The following is a 16,014-nucleotide window of genomic DNA, read 5'->3' on the forward strand; positions in this document are numbered from 1 at the left end:
ATTCGTTAGAAATTCCGAAGAGAAATGTGTACAAGGTGCATATGCGGTTAAGTAGTAGTAGCAGGGCCCCTCTATTGTGAACTTATAATGTTAAAAGAAAAACAAAAATGATGAGAATTGACCCAGGCCCCTGTGCTGGTACCCTGTTAACATGGGCAGAGATACAGGGGGGGGGGGAAGGCCCCACCATCCAGCGTCAGTGGCATAGCCGACTGATTGAATGAATGTACAGTAGAACATCTCTTTTACAGACACCAACGGGACAAAAACCATCCTTAAAAGAGTGGGGGGGGGGGGGGGGGTGACAGTTAATCAGGGGTTTGGAATGCATGCTTTTGTTATATAATGCGACTGCATCTGAAAAAATCACAGTTGAGGAAGGTTTCACTGTTTGTGCATTTCTATGAATTGGCATCATCCTCATGCCCTGAGCTTTGGATAAGGAAGAAAGATCAGTTAACCCATTCAAAATTATGGAGAGGATGGGGTGGTGCCAAAGTATGTAATTGTTTCTGGTTGCGCTGCTACATAGGTTTAAAGTTATTGGAAATTTTGGGAGGGCTTAAAATTGGGGGGGGGGGCACAATAGCACAACGATATTGTTAGAATATTGTATCGTTACTGGTCCTAAGTCGGAACGTCAAATGAATATTGAATATCAAAAGAGGTCAGAAATTTTTGTGTCCGATATCGACCGATATAGTAAAAATGTATTCAATCAATAAACACCAAAATAACTTTTTTTCTCTAGTTTCACTCTAATTTTTGCAGCTTTTCATTTTGAATGAGGATATCTTGTACGATAATGAGTTTCTTTTGAAATGATCCAAATTTCTCTTGATCCTTTATTTCGAACTAAATGTATACCATTTTTACATCTAACAATATCGGTAGCAACGTTGAACTGTATCAAAATCTTTATGTCGTTCTATATTGATGTGCTACTGGTAGGGGCAGATACATGTTAGCATATGTAACCCTGACCCCAGAGTCAAATAGGAGTTCCTTAGTGGAGAAATGTCATGATATATGAAATTTCATTTTATAAATTGAGCTCAGGGCCATCACAATTACATCGTAATGAGCCCCAGGTGAGCATTGAGCGAAGGTCGTCTACAAGTTGTGCTCTACAATCTATGTGAATGAAAAAGCAATGTCATCCTCCTCATGTTGTGCCTCACCCATATACTTGAGACAGCCCTAAAAAAAAAAGTCTTTCGCCTGAAGTCTCCAGCAATCATATGGATAGACCAGTTAATAACCAAAATCAATCTATTTGCGTGTATCAGAATCAGGGCCTTAACTATTAATTTTTTGTGGGGGAGTAAATACAATTTTGCCATCCTCCACTGTAAAATTTGATAATTGTATAACAGTATTTTTTTTGTTCCTTTAAAATTGACTCTTGGGGGCAGTTGATTGGGATAGCCACAAAATGTACGGATAAAAAAAATCAAACTCTTATGAATTGAATGTTTCTCCATGTTTTCAGTGAGAAATTTTGACTGTAGACCATTTACATGGGTCTCTTTACATGAGGTAAGCAATTTAGTAGTTAACTAAATTGCAATTTCAAAGCATGTAAGAAGGATATTTAAGTTGTTAAATAGACAAACCAAATAGGCTAAGATTCTGTAAGTGAGGTTGCGATTAGATTTACAATTTCATCAAAATTTTAGCCCCTTGATGACAGATTTTTTTGCTTGTCTAAGTTTCTACCCATAAAATTTTTGTTATTATTTATATTTTATAGATATTCAAGAAGGATTATGTAGAATAGTTGGAGTTATGGCTACATCATCTCAGCACCCCGATTCTCAGTTGCATGGTAAATGTTTCTTTTATTGAGTAAAAATATCTTTATTAAAATGTTCAGATGATGATAAAATTCTGATTACATAAAAAACTTGGGATTTAATTTTTCATCCTGATGCTAATTATTTATTTCATTCCTGAAAGATACCTGATATTAGTGAAAGTTCCTTTTCTTTTTATTTGAAGAAAAATATTTTTTTTTACCAAGCAAATTTTTTGTTATTGGTTTTTGTATGAAAATCAGTCTGAAAATTCCCCTTTTTATGAAATTTGGTTCTCCAAGTCTTTGTTATCACATTTTATAAATCTATTACGTGTTCTCATCGAAATTTGACAGGAAAAATTCATGTACCCTTTGGATACTACAATGTTTTTGATGAAAGTGATGTAGACCTATGTTATGATAAATGTGATAAATTTGGTTATTTTGTACATAATTGCCAATAAGCTAGATATTATGCACAATAACTGATTTATCACATGTACCGTTAACATATGAGTAGATGTTAGTATGGTACAGTCGACACATGCTGTAATGATCCCACATTATAGCACCCATTCCATTATAATAACCCTTAGGATAATGTTGCACCCCTGCCTGCCTCTAACGGCATCTGGGTAATTAATCTGTAGATTCAACTGTGCCATCCTGCTCAGCACATATCTGACAGGATAAGATGAAAATAAATCCTGAATCGAGTGCTGGTGGAGGTGAAGTTCGGGGGGGATGCCACCCTCTTAATGCCATTCACCTGGTTTCTTGTTATAGATACAGATCTATAACCTAGGACCAAGCACTGCATTATGGGGCAGTGTTGGACTAAGCTTCACTGTACAAGTAGGGTAAAACTAACATATCTCATGATGGTCAAATCAACTGGTAGGATAAGTTGCAAATAATTTCATAGAATGACTTGTATATGTTTTACTTTTGATATAGTGAACCTCCCAATAAAACACCTGTTTTCGATTGGATGAAGGAGGTCCTTATATTGAGCATAGAATGTATTAGTTTAACCCTACCAACATAAAAGAAAATTTGTGTATTTCCTCTTTCTCTTATATTTATAAAGTGAAAAAAATCTAAAACTGCTGTGTCAATGATAAAGTGTTCACCAGGCACTTTTCACTTATTTCCCCCCCCCCCCCACCCACCCCTTTTCCTCACATATGATAGGCAGCCATCACCTATAGGCCTACTGATTAAAAAAGGCTAATGTAGGCCTATTTGAAAGTTGATTTTTTAAAATGACTGTTTTTGCTAATTTTGACGATATCAGTAATTGTGTTTGAGTAAATTTGAACTTAGTTTTTAAAATGTTAATGTGTTGCAATTGAATGCCTTGAATGTAAATGAATGCCTCTGCAAATGTACCTTTCTTATATGTGCAAAAAAAGAATTCCCTCCCTTTACATCCGTACCGCAAATCATCAACAAGCCATTCAGCAACCTACTAAGTTCACGATAAGTTTTATGGTGAAGTAACAATCAGTAATGATAATAACTCAAACCATCTGACCATGATAGTGTTCTTCTGCTTACTATAGCGATGACAGTGACCAATGATCTGAATTCTTTGTTGTCATGCATCAAAGCTGGGGATGAAACATACTCTGCTAGAATAGTGGAGGCTCTCAAAGCCGTCATACTACTTTGCATGAAAATAGGTAAGTGTGATTCTTACATTTTTAACCTTTTTTCATTGAAGAAATCAATTATCAAACACATGTTATGTCTGAATAAATTATTAAAAGTTACGTATGAATTTCTGCCATGAAAAACCCTCTTTTGTTTGATTACACAAAAGGCTTTTGATGTATCTGAAAGCACATCAATCTGTATGCTTGATCAATGTACCTGAAGCTCTTTTGTTACTTGAAATAAATGTGGTTTTCTTTATATATGTAAAGGTCACATTCCTTGTTTCTTTGAATACCTTTGTGGTTTAGATGTTGAAGTGGGGGAAAAAAAATAAACCATAATTTTTGGTATTCAAAACTGATAAATCCCTGTGAGAAAACATCAAAGAAACAGATATTTTATGTTGAGCTGATAAGAAAAATTACATTATATCCCTTTCGCACGTGGTACTCAAATGTAAGGGCTTGCTTTTTCCTCACTGTTGTAGTTTTAGCTCACAACTAGGTAGTTTTTCCTCACTTTTTCCTCAACTAATTTGTTTTTAACTTCAGGGAGTTCAGCCCCTTATTTCACAGATGAAGCACCCTCCATCCCTGAAGTCGGGGCTGAATTCACTGAGGTTGAAAGAAAAATATCTTCAGTGAGAAAAAACAACCTCGACACATTTGTGCGATCTGGGTCTGAAATAGACAGACTTGCTATAATAGCGTGCTCTTTTATCAATTATTCAAATACAGTGAGAATCCTATATACACACACCATTTTTAATGGTAATCCCCCTATTTAGTGATATTACTCTCTGGTTCCGATACAATTTTTAGAGTATTAATATATTTAATCTGCAACGATAAGCCCTTTTCTCTAGTCCCTTAAATATTGTTATATGGGACTATTGGCGTACGCAAAAGGGGGGGGAGGGTGGGGTTCTAACCCCATCTTGAGCCAAGATTATAGTGTTATTTTGCAGGAAAAAACCTAAACCCCACCAGAAGGAAAAAAAAAATCTTAACACCCCCCCCCCCCCTTGAGAAAATTCTGCTTACACTTATGTATAGGACTTTCAATGTGCATTAGAAACTTTTCTCACAAAATGTTTGGAATCATCTGGATGACATTTTATCTTCAGAAGCTAATGGGGCTATAAATGACAATTCTGCTGTTTTTTTCCCACAAACTTCAGAAATAAAAATTTATTATAGAGTCATGATCTATTATATTGATAGTCAAGAGAATATTCCAGAATTCGTGTCATGGAATTATCTCCTGAACAATCAATAACAGCTCCCAACATGAATGTCTTGTCATGATCAGAGCATAAACTGCCCTTACCACTGTTCACATACACCAGGGTGATGTTATGTCTCAGAGTAGGGAGAATAAATCGGAGAGAAGAAAAATTCTCAGAAGAGGGTTACTTTCTTTCCTCTGCGGTCGTATTCGAATTTGCTGCACTAGATCAATTCCAAAAAACTTGAAAAAATTACTCCCAAAAAAAGAATCTGCTCAAAGTGGTGTTAGATGACATCTGTGTATAACAAAGGAATAAAAGGGTGGCTTTTTTCTCATCCACTTCTGAATCTATTGATAAAAATCAAGCTGCAAAATAGTAACATGCACACAAAACAAACAGTTTAACAGGTTTTCAGCATCATACTTGCCAGCATCAAGTAGCATTTGAAAGCAGCTTTTCAAATAAAAAAATACAGATTTCTCCCGACTACTTCCTGGTATTTAATTCTTCACAGAATAGCCAATACAATGCTTTCATGACCTTTGAAATTTCATAAAATGAAGCAGTAACAGCGCTAGATTTTGTAGAACACAATTCGAGTCAGAAATGTCTCTGGACTGGAAACTTTTCAATATTTTGTGGAAGGGCAAGAGAATATGCTACGTTATGCAGATTTTACAGAAACTTGACTGTTATAACTTAACTTTTGCAAGAGGAAAAAAAAAAAGTCATCTATGACAGATTTTTTTGATTAGCAAAACCTAGAAAACTTGAAAAAGATGCCTTGTACATCACTCAAAATGTAAATGATTTCTTTTTTTCTATCCCGCATAGTACATGTAATTATTTAATGGAATAATAAAATTTCTTCCTATTAAATCTGTATGTACCATAATGTTTGCTAAAATTAAAAAATAACTACATAAAAAATTCATGGTCTGTGAAAAACTGGGTCTTGTTATTCTTATAGACATTTCTCTCTTAAAACGTTTCCCAGCTTATAATGTTTTTTAGTTGCAGTTTCTTGAAAACGTTATAAGTGGGATCAACTGTAATTTGGTTACATTTGACATCCACGTAGGCATTTTGCCTGTTGTGCCCTTTGTGTTTGTATTTATATTTGACTTATTATGTATGAATTTTCTTTGTTAAGATTTTAAAGTACGAAATACAGCAAGACTTGATGAATTAAAACAAAAATTAGGTGCAGTCAAATTTTGTAAGAGCCAAGCATGGTTTTTTCACAAGAAAAAATTTCTTAAACAATTTTTTTTCTGCCTTCGATGACCTCTTCCTATGCTAGAAGGCAGTTTATTATGAAATTAGAAATTTTTGAACCATCCCTAGACTGATTTAGCAATCACATACATAAAATTTTAGCTTCTAATACAGATTTTCTTGTTGCCCATGGCGACCTGGTATCCGGGATTTGTCCAAACGTGTAATGTAGTATTTTTAAGGAACAGATTGCAGTCACAATGCAAGTTTGCTTTTTATGTATCATGGTAATTTTTTTTATTTAATTTAGTACATTGTGAAAAAAAACAACAACTTTGGCTTTGATTGCAAGTTTTACCAAACAACTGGTGCTTTCTCAAATTTTGAGTCCAGTGTATGCCCATATGTATGTTAAAAAATTGCACCTTTACTTATGTGAATTTGATTCACGCAGTTATTGCTGGTACCATCTATCTTTTAACTTTGGGAAATTGCTGTAATAAAAATGTCACATATGTATGAAATGTTTTCATTTTATAATTTTTTTTTAATCCTTTCTACAGACCATGCAAAAGATGCTTTCAGAGAACTAAAAGGTTTGCAGTTTCTTCACAACTTCATAGATAATACCAATAATTCTGACTTCGTTGAATATGGTTTCAAGGCACTGGCATGTTTGATTGACCAAAATGGTGAGCTTATGAACAAAGAATTCATGTATTTGAGTTCTTATGTGTTGAATATTATAAGTAGATCAAATTGCATTTTTATAAAAACATTAAAAAAATTATTAGTCACACAATACTTATATCACTAAAATACAGTTGAACCTGGATATAATGAAGTTGTACAGGAATGAGGGAAAAACCCACAATATCTGATATTCTTTATACAAAGGTCTGTCTAGCTAAAATTTGGGTCCATTTTCTGGGCTGTTCACAAAATTCTGAAAAACGAACCCTTCACAAAATAAAAATTAATGAAATCATAAATTTTGGCTTTCATTGATTTTTGTGACTAATTAACTAGATTATTTTGCTTCCTACAAAATTAACGACCCTTTTCACAAAAACAGGACCCCACAAAAGAAGTTTTTATTTTACTGTTATAACCAATACATGACAAATACTCAAGTTAAATGAGAGGAATCCATATATGAAGCAGCAGGTGGTCCATGCAGATGAACACATCTAGTCTCTCAGACTGACTTGAAAATTTAATTATAATTCAAATGAAAATTATTCACGTATGTCACAATTATTAACAATATTCTCATAGACACTTGAATAACCTGTTATACCCATAAGCTGCTAGTTAGTAATTCTGAAAGTTTATGTCACAGCTTTTAGAGTCTTGTCAGAGGTAACCCATTAATGTTATTTGTGCCTGTTCTGTGATTTGAAGTGATTTTTCATTATACTATTCTGGAAAGCAGAAAATAAACCTTGACTGAATCAAGGGAGCTGCGGATGGCAAAGGTTTAAGAATCACTGCTGTATGTGGTCCATTGAACTGTCACAGACATTTTAATGGTCATGGGGGTTACAAAGACACAGAAACGCTGACATAAATGAAACAGTGATTAGACGATCCCTCTTTATTCGAATGATTCTAGGAATGAACAGTTCCAGTGCTATCTGCAGTTGAGAGATTGCCATCTAACTATAGATGGCTCTGACAGAACACACATCCAAGTCTTTCTCGTAAGAGTATATTTCACATTCAGACTTTGTTTCTGAAAGAGACATTTTGATTTTTATGGGACTATCTTATGAAAAAATTCAGTTCTTACCAAAACCTTTATTATATCCGATATTCATAGATATGGTAATTTGTTATAAGCAGTATTTTCAACATTATTTTGGTATTGCAGGTTCACTGGGATGAATAAAAACTTCATTGTGACCAATATTTCATGACATTTGATTTTTTTATAAGCAGGCTCGACTGTGCTTTTTCAAAATTTTATTTCTTTACTTTTATACATATAACACATACAATAACTTTTTATTTATGAAGTTTGAAAATTCTTGGTTCTAACAAACAGATTATTCCATATTCTTAATTTTTTTTGAGTCTCAGTTTCCTCTATAAATTATTATTTTTTTTAAATTCATGTATGCTAGTCCTCCCATATCTGTGTATTTAATTCTGATATTTGTTTACTGTGATAATTAAACTAAGGTCTTGATGTTCTTATCTTATACATCCCTGTATTTATAACCAGACATTACCACTATTTAAAAATGAAAAAAATGCTCAATTAGTTTGAAGAAAACCCTCAGTGATGTACAGAATGTGAAATCTATTATCGTTATTTTGTGCTTATTACTTCAAGGTTAGGCAACTCCAAAAACAAAATAAAGGGATGATAATACTCACCAAAATAGAAACTTTCACTACGTAATTTAGAGTTGCACTTCACTCGTCCAGTCAAAAATAGTACTGTAAATACTCAGGCAGATAATTTAACAGGGAGAAGAATAAAACAACTCAACAATTGATGAGTCAATACCAGGATTAAAAGAAAGAGAAGTAGCATCCAGGAATGTAGTTACATAGCTGAAATTGGTGAATGAAGGATTGTTGCACTTTCTCATGCATACTATTAAACAGGGTTTAAGTTACAGCCACATTTTTTGAAAAATTCGAAAGAAAATCTTAGAATGCAAAAGAAGTAGTAGCCTTTTTCGCAAAAATGCATATAGGAGATACAAAACGAGTAGACATCCATCAATCATTGGCATTTTAGCAATTTGCTAAAACTTTTTTTCCCAATTTAGATTTTTTGCTAAAGGAATTTTTTTATCTAGCTGAAATCCTGCTACTAAACCACACATGCACCTTGCCCACATTCCTCTGCAGAATTGATAACAATTTGGTACATGTTGGAATGTGTATGTGTACATATTGTGAACCTAACATGAAGTTTGCTACTGTGTAATTTTGTTATGTGTAGTGCTGCCATCAGCCATCAATTATTCCAACTATAAGTGAAGTACAATGATTGAATAATTATACTGTGTGGTAGGCCTGTTGCTCTCTGTGGTGATCGACTTGCATTTGCATCTCAAAGTTTGGTACCACAGAAAACCAACTTCAGTCGACCACTACTGTAGCAATGATGGGGTTTGAACCCGGGTCCTCACGATGTGAGTCTGTCACTATGACCACTCGACCACCTCAGCGGCACTCATACATACAGAATGCTATTCGTTTTTTGATATTATTTTGCTGTCTAAATAAGTACATTGTGACTGGATTTTATGTCAAAAACTGTCTTGGCTTGTATTATCAGTCATACCTGTATGTCTATCTGTCCTATCAGTCTTATATGCCTGTTCGTTATTTGTGCTGGATTCATTGATTTTATAAAGTATAATAATAATGAAATAATATATATGCTCTTAGAATATAATGTTAATATAAATTTTGGTCTGTTCTTTGTAGCTTCAAACCAAAATGCAATCACAACAATACATACTATGTATCTGGTTCAAAACGCATTGATCAGGTCATCACTCACAGCATCTCTTTTAAAAAGTATTTCTTACTTTACAAGCATTCTTCTTCATAAAAATAGTAAGGCATATCTTTTTAAATTTGGTTACTTTATTAATATATTTTTTAAATAATATTTAAACTTAAAAGTAATCCCATAGCTCTGTGTATCTGAGTGTTAAACACTTTAGTAATTTTTGTGATAACTTTAAAAATTTCCCATTGAGAAGTCAGCTTTACGAAGCATATGATCTATCATTTATCTGTTTGTGCAAGGGAACAAGAAAAAGACACATAAGTAAGAGAGGCATATAAGTGAATAACATCATTTACCAGTATTTTTGATTGGGAGTGCAGAAAGTTGTCTTATAACCGAGAGGAACGTGTAAGAGGGTATATAAGTGAAAGATTATTGTATCTCAATTGGTCATATTTGAGATAACAGGTTTTTGAGGTGGTGAGATATTTCAGCAATACCAGTGAGGGTTAAAAAAAGGAATAGATCAAATAAATATCAAGTAAAATAAGAACAGACTCAAGAAAAACTGGCCAACACTTTACGATCATGATACAATAAAAAGATCCAATATATTTTTCAACTATGTGTTAAATTTCTGCACGGTCACAAAATACTTCTGTTAAATAGTGTACTGATTTTCATATTGAAAAGTTTTCTGCGGGGAAAAAAGAGATGGCAATCAGAAAATGATTTTTCATTTTCAAATAACTAATGCTCATTAATTTTTTGCACATGAAAATTTATGTGATTAGCTCATATCTCTATAATTTGAGTTAGGATTAGCTGGTTTAAATCATGATTAAACTCAAGATTCAAATCACATAACCATAGTTTTCCAACCTTTTTTGTCCCATCACCCCCTTCTTCAGAAATTTTTCAAATTAAAATAAAGCCCTTATTGGTCAATTTGCCTGTTGTGGCCTTCGTGTTTTGTATAAATACAGAAGATTTAGTGAATACAGACTTGAATCTTATCTCTTGATATAGTACAGAAGGATAGCTATTGTACTTTAGGTTTGCTTGTGTATGGGAAAACTTACAAAGATGTCAGGTGAGAATATTCTCCTGGATGTAAGAATTGGAGCAATAATCACATATTCATTTTTTTTTTAAATAATGAAAATTTTTTACTGTTTTTGCTTATATTATGAAATATAATTTAGTTTTCGTTGCCTGAAACATTTAAAACAAAACAATTTTTGGCATAATTAATATCATAGTGACAACTTTTAGTTTGAGAATATTCTGTCATAGTGGGAGGTTTTAAAAGTTTGTTATTAAGATTTTGAAAACCTTTAAAAATTAAAAAAAATATTTTTAAAATTAGATAAATTTTCAGAAATAAGTTCAAAGCAAAAAATCAAACCAAAGTTGATTGACAAAGGAAGCTATTCTTATAATCACCTTCATTCTATGAAGATACAGAACTGTTATTTTCTTCAATGAGCACATACTTAAATTTTGTGTCACTCATATTTCTTTGCAAGTTGTGTAATTTAACCATGCTGGTTTCATTTTCTTGCTTTTGAAGTTTGATACTATGGGCTGAAAACTTCCATTTTCCACATCTTTTTTTTTTTGGTGGGGTTGGGGGGGGGGGGGGACAGAGAATATTCTTGAGAATATCCTTTGCTAAGACTGCTATTATAAATTATTGGAGAATATTCCTATTGAAATTAATAAGAATTATTCACAAATTATTCATAATAGTAGTTCTTCCAGAGAATATTCTGAAATATTCTTCTCTGAGAATATTCTCCTGAAGATTATTCTCGAGAATTTTCATCTGTATATAGATACAGAGAGCTAAACTTTTCTTGTAACCACACTAAATATTTTCAGTGTCATCATACCCCTAGACCAATGAGCCAAAAAGTTTTCATGTCAGAAGTGTCATCATACCGGGCGCATAGCTAATTAACAAGCTCTCATTGCAAATTACTGGTGAACCATTGATTGTAGATGCATAAGTTTAATTAGAAAAGTACCCCAATAATGAGTGGACAGATAAATCATTGATGTTGCAAGGGTTTGAAAAGTTATTAAAATAAAAAAATTAGCATTTTATACAGACACCCTGTGCTCAAAAACCCAGTTGGGAAGTTATTGCTCTGTCTCTAAAAAACTTTACGCTTCTAAATGCAGTATTAACAGAAATATTTTAATTCAAAAATCAAGGAAAAGTTGGGAAAAAACAGTATAAATGAGGAAAAAAAATTTTCTGTATGCAGAATATATGTCATCAAAAATGACTGTGGTGCAACAAAATTACCAAGGATCATAAATCTCACTTGAGTTAGTGATGAAATTCTTAATCACACTATATTTAAGTTTATATTTCTTTTATGTGACAATTTCTTTCGCTCATGAAACTAGTACCTCTGGCCTGAAAAGGTTTTGACCGGGAATGAAGATGGAAGAGTGGATCAACTTTGCCCAAGAATATCCTGTATTTTTCATGTATTTGTTTTATTCATTGGCAACTTCTTAATAAGGAATGAATTGATACTCCATAATGTTTTGATACATTAGACAGATGCAACCACTGATTCTTAACTTTCAACTTTTCTTGATTTTAGAAGCACATTGATTCAAGATTATAAAATTCAGATTTGATTCGTGGTTTCCCTCTTATAAATGTTTCTATGATGGGTCATCTCATACACACGACCACTTTTCCATTTATGTTGTTTTTTTCCCAACTTTTCTTTGATTTTTTTAATTCAAATATTTTAGTGAATATTGCACTTAGAAACTGAATTTTTGTGTTAGCCTCAGGAAGAGACAGGGCAACAACTTTCTAATTGGGTTTTTGAGCTCAGGATGCCCATATAAAGAGTTGATTTTTTAAAATTTTAATAACTATACAACCCTTTGCAATATGAATTATGTATCCTGTGAAATTGTGCAATTAAGCCATATTGGTAGATTCCTGCATTTCCAAGCTAAACAGATATGCTTTTGCAAATTTTGCAGATAGCAATTCGTACTGCAGATGCAAGAATGGATTACCCTCCCTCAAAAAATTCACTCCGAGCAATCAGGTATTCACAAAAGGGGTGATGCATTGATGAACCCTGTGAACAGTATAAGAAAGGGGGGGGGGAAATTCAAATTCCTTTTCGAACTGAACCTGTACAGGGAATGTAGGAACAGATGAATTCATATTCTACCGATTGCACACTAAACAACATTATCAGTATAATGTTTTTCAATTAATTTTGAAGGACCCTTTGATTTTAAAGGCTGTACAAACTTTCCTGTTACACATACACAAATGTTTGTGTATTCATATTTCTTGCCTGTTTAGCATTAGTTTATTCTAAACAGTTTCTAAACATTCTATTTGTTTATAATTAATCCAATTTCTCAAATTTAATTCAAGAAACACATATTCTTAATATAAGAATGCATGATACAATACTAAGCAAATTAAGTGATTTTGCTTAGTAAGTAATCACTTCATTTGAATAAAAAAAATTCTTGAATCAAAAAAAGATTTAAATCAAATTAATTCAATTTTTTTCAAAAGTCATAACTGTTTTCATACTCTTACTTTGACAATGTACAGTTGAATCTAAACTAGCCGGGAAAAAAAATATATTTACTAGTTTTGATTAATTTTTCATATTTAGTTTTTCATATATTTATATTTTTTTAATTTTACTAACACATCTAAAACATTTTTTTTTTCTTTTTCCACTTTTTTTTAAGATGCTGCACAGAACTTGATTGGTGAATCAGGATGTTTGGAAACATATGTTACTTTATATGAGTAAGTAAAATTGAAAAAAAAATTAAACAATAATGATTAAAGATATGCATATTTTTACAGAAGTAAATTTTTAGATTATATTTTCACCAGCAAACAAAGTAAATCACATTAAAAAAGTTAATCACATTAAAAAAGCATTGTGATGACAAAGAATGCAAATTTATTATGTGTTTCGTGTATTAACTAAATCATTTGTATTTTAGTATTTACTAAATACTATTGGGTATTTTTAATTGATTGATCACCGAAAATTAATTCATAAATCTTTACTCAATTTATTTCTTACAATAGGCGTGTATTTCCTCCATCCATGATGGGACATATATCACTGAAAAACGATGCTAGCATCATGATGTTTTCAATGGAAGTTTGGCAAGCAGTAAATACTGTTCTCTGTGTAGCTGTTAATGATCCAATAAATGGTTAGTTTTTATTTGCATTTAATTTTTCAATTCATAATCTTTTCTCAAGGTTTAATAACTGAGACTGAAATTAATATGGTAATTTTACCTAGGATTCTCAGGATAATGTATCCAGCATTTCTTACAAAGTTGAATGGTTTATAAACTATAATTGTTGGTTCTTACAATATACTCTAAATTTTAAACATTTATTCATACTTTCTCACTAACATAATAACTCCTATAGTTTTCTTTCCTGACACAAAAACTAATGAGATTCTGTTACTTTTAAATTGCAAACATTGCAGCAATCATGACTCTTATGGAATAATACTCAACACAGTTTTTTCTGGTAGCAGCTCCGTAGCTTGCCATTCCTGTGCTCTGTGCAAGAATTTGAATTTAGACCCCCCCCCTTCTGGCCCATTTTTGGGCCACCTTCCAAGTAGGTCCTGTGTGGGTGCACCTGCCTAGTTATGGCTATGTCTGGAAATAGTCTTGCTTGCTCATTTTAATTCCCAGAACAGGGATAGTTTCTTACAAGTGCTATGGTGGGGCATGGCCTAAAAAATGGTTCAGAACCATTGCTCTAGCCATTGTATAAATGACTTTGTTCCAGACTATGCCGCCAAGCTGGGTTGGAAGAGATCGCTGCAACAGGATAAGTCCGGCGGTAGAGTTCTGATGTTCATTCACTCGGGCAAATACATGAAGTGTCAGCTATTTCAGACATTAACCATAACACATGTACAAGGCTTATTGAGTAATATTATTGACTTCCTATGCATTTTTGATATTTTGAGCATGTATAAATTATGAAGTTTTCTAAGGAAGAGTACCTAGTGTGGCTTTTTCTTTTTTTTTTGGGGGGGGGGGAAGGACCGGTACTAACCATGAAAATATTATGTCAACTTCTCCACACACACTAGGAAGGTGCTGGTATTGTGTAAAATTTTGTACTTTTTTGTAGGGAAAAAAGGCTTATTGAATGTTTGTTTCAAAATAATTTACATTTATTATTTTGTCTTCTTTTGATTCTGAGTATTTTTATTGGTCAAGAGGCTAATCAAGATAAAGTGTCACAACTGATTCCGCTGGTTCTACAGATCCTCCAATATTCCCCATTTTCTGAAGTGATCACTTCGATATCATCCTTTCTTACATCTGCAATCACTAAAAATTGTAAGTACGTTTTTTTTGAAATTTTAATATTTAATAAAACATTGTTATTCTTTTAAAAACAATGTGTTTTTATGATTGAAGAAAAGATTTGCGCTTCATTGTGTTGATTTATTGCATATGGAAATATATATTGCATGAGAATGTTGGTTTGAATAAAAAATAAACCATTTTTGATTGATTTCATATTTAATTTATAAGAATTAAAATTTTAAGTGATTTCTTTATTTTGAATTAACATTTAATTGAATTGGAATTTCTAATTAAGAAATAACATTTATTTATAATTTTTATTTGATTGGAGTTTTGAGGTTGTGTACCCTAATGAAAGTATCAGTCGGTAAGTCTTCAGCAACTCAATCTCTTATGTCAGGATGCACACTCTTGTCTGTTTTTTAACAGCATCTGATGTTTTTCACTGCATAGAAATTCCTAAACTTCAATAGTTTTACTGTTTTGATTATGTTTTAAGATTTTAACAAATATCCATGTTTTACTAGATTAGATCCATGCCATATGTATCCTATTATCAGCTTTTTTTCCTAATTATTTTTTTATCTAAATTTCTTATTTTTTTATTTATTTTCCTTCTTGCCACTTTATAAATGTTTTCTAATTTTAGCATGATATGAAATTATAACACTCCGTAATACCATGTAGATAGATATTTAGTCAAGTTCTTTGTAAACTCGACATGACATTCTAGAATACATACTAAAAGTTTAGTCCCAAAACCTCCCTGGAATATATGCCTTGATCACTTTCCAGAACTACTTGTGTTTTTTTTTAAAAATCAGATAATATACGGTGAAATCTTGATATAACATTTTATGGACCAAGGAAAAATATCATTATCCAGGGATTATTATTGTATTGAGAGGCATCTTTATGTACCACTAAATTTGTGTTGTTGACACCTCTTCTAAATCTATTTAGATTTCACTTTAGATAAAAATGCTGATTTCTGTTGATCATCGTAAAAATTCAAGATTTTTATGAGTTGTAAATACTGTAGATGCCATGCATGTCCAAATTCTGAATGCTTTGGGAAGTATGTGAAGACACAATGACTATTCCTTCTCTTCAATTCAAGAAAATTATTGGTCTGTAAAAAAAAAAGACACAGGCTAGAACAAGATGACATCTTTAATTAACAAATGTTCTGAATAAAGAAATGCACATTCAAAAAATTAAAATGATTGCTGAAAGTTAATTCACAACCTGGCCGTGGAA

The 16,014-nt window shown here is 32.3% G+C and overlaps 1 protein-coding gene across 4 annotated transcripts in view; it reads left to right on the plus strand.

The window, feature by feature from the left end:
- Window positions 1–1,427: 1,427 nt before the first annotated feature.
- LOC149071728 (uncharacterized) overlaps window positions 1,428–16,014 on the plus strand; it is a 28,840-nt gene continuing 14,253 nt past the window's right edge. For 2 of the 4 annotated variants that reach the window (XM_089247804.1, XM_089247805.1), the window contains exons 1-7: window positions 1,428–1,828; window positions 3,364–3,483; window positions 6,470–6,598; window positions 9,357–9,488; window positions 13,141–13,201; window positions 13,493–13,623; window positions 14,662–14,784. In XM_089247804.1, the coding sequence (XP_089103930.1) occupies window positions 1,789–1,828; window positions 3,364–3,483; window positions 6,470–6,598; window positions 9,357–9,488; window positions 13,141–13,201; window positions 13,493–13,623; window positions 14,662–14,784 (736 nt within the window). In that variant the 5' untranslated portion in view covers window positions 1,428–1,788. Of the gene's footprint in view, window positions 1,829–3,363; window positions 3,484–6,469; window positions 6,599–9,356; window positions 9,489–13,140; window positions 13,202–13,492; window positions 13,624–14,661; window positions 14,785–16,014 lie in introns of those variants that run through there. The other 2 variants (XM_089247806.1, XM_089247807.1) reach the window with 2 other exon arrangements.

This window comes from Pholcus phalangioides, unplaced genomic scaffold (assembly GCF_987345545.1).
Source record: "Pholcus phalangioides strain wild (caught in Gottingen) unplaced genomic scaffold, Ppha-v1.0 ptg000018l_1, whole genome shotgun sequence".
Taxonomy (NCBI): domain Eukaryota; kingdom Metazoa; phylum Arthropoda; class Arachnida; order Araneae; family Pholcidae; genus Pholcus; species Pholcus phalangioides.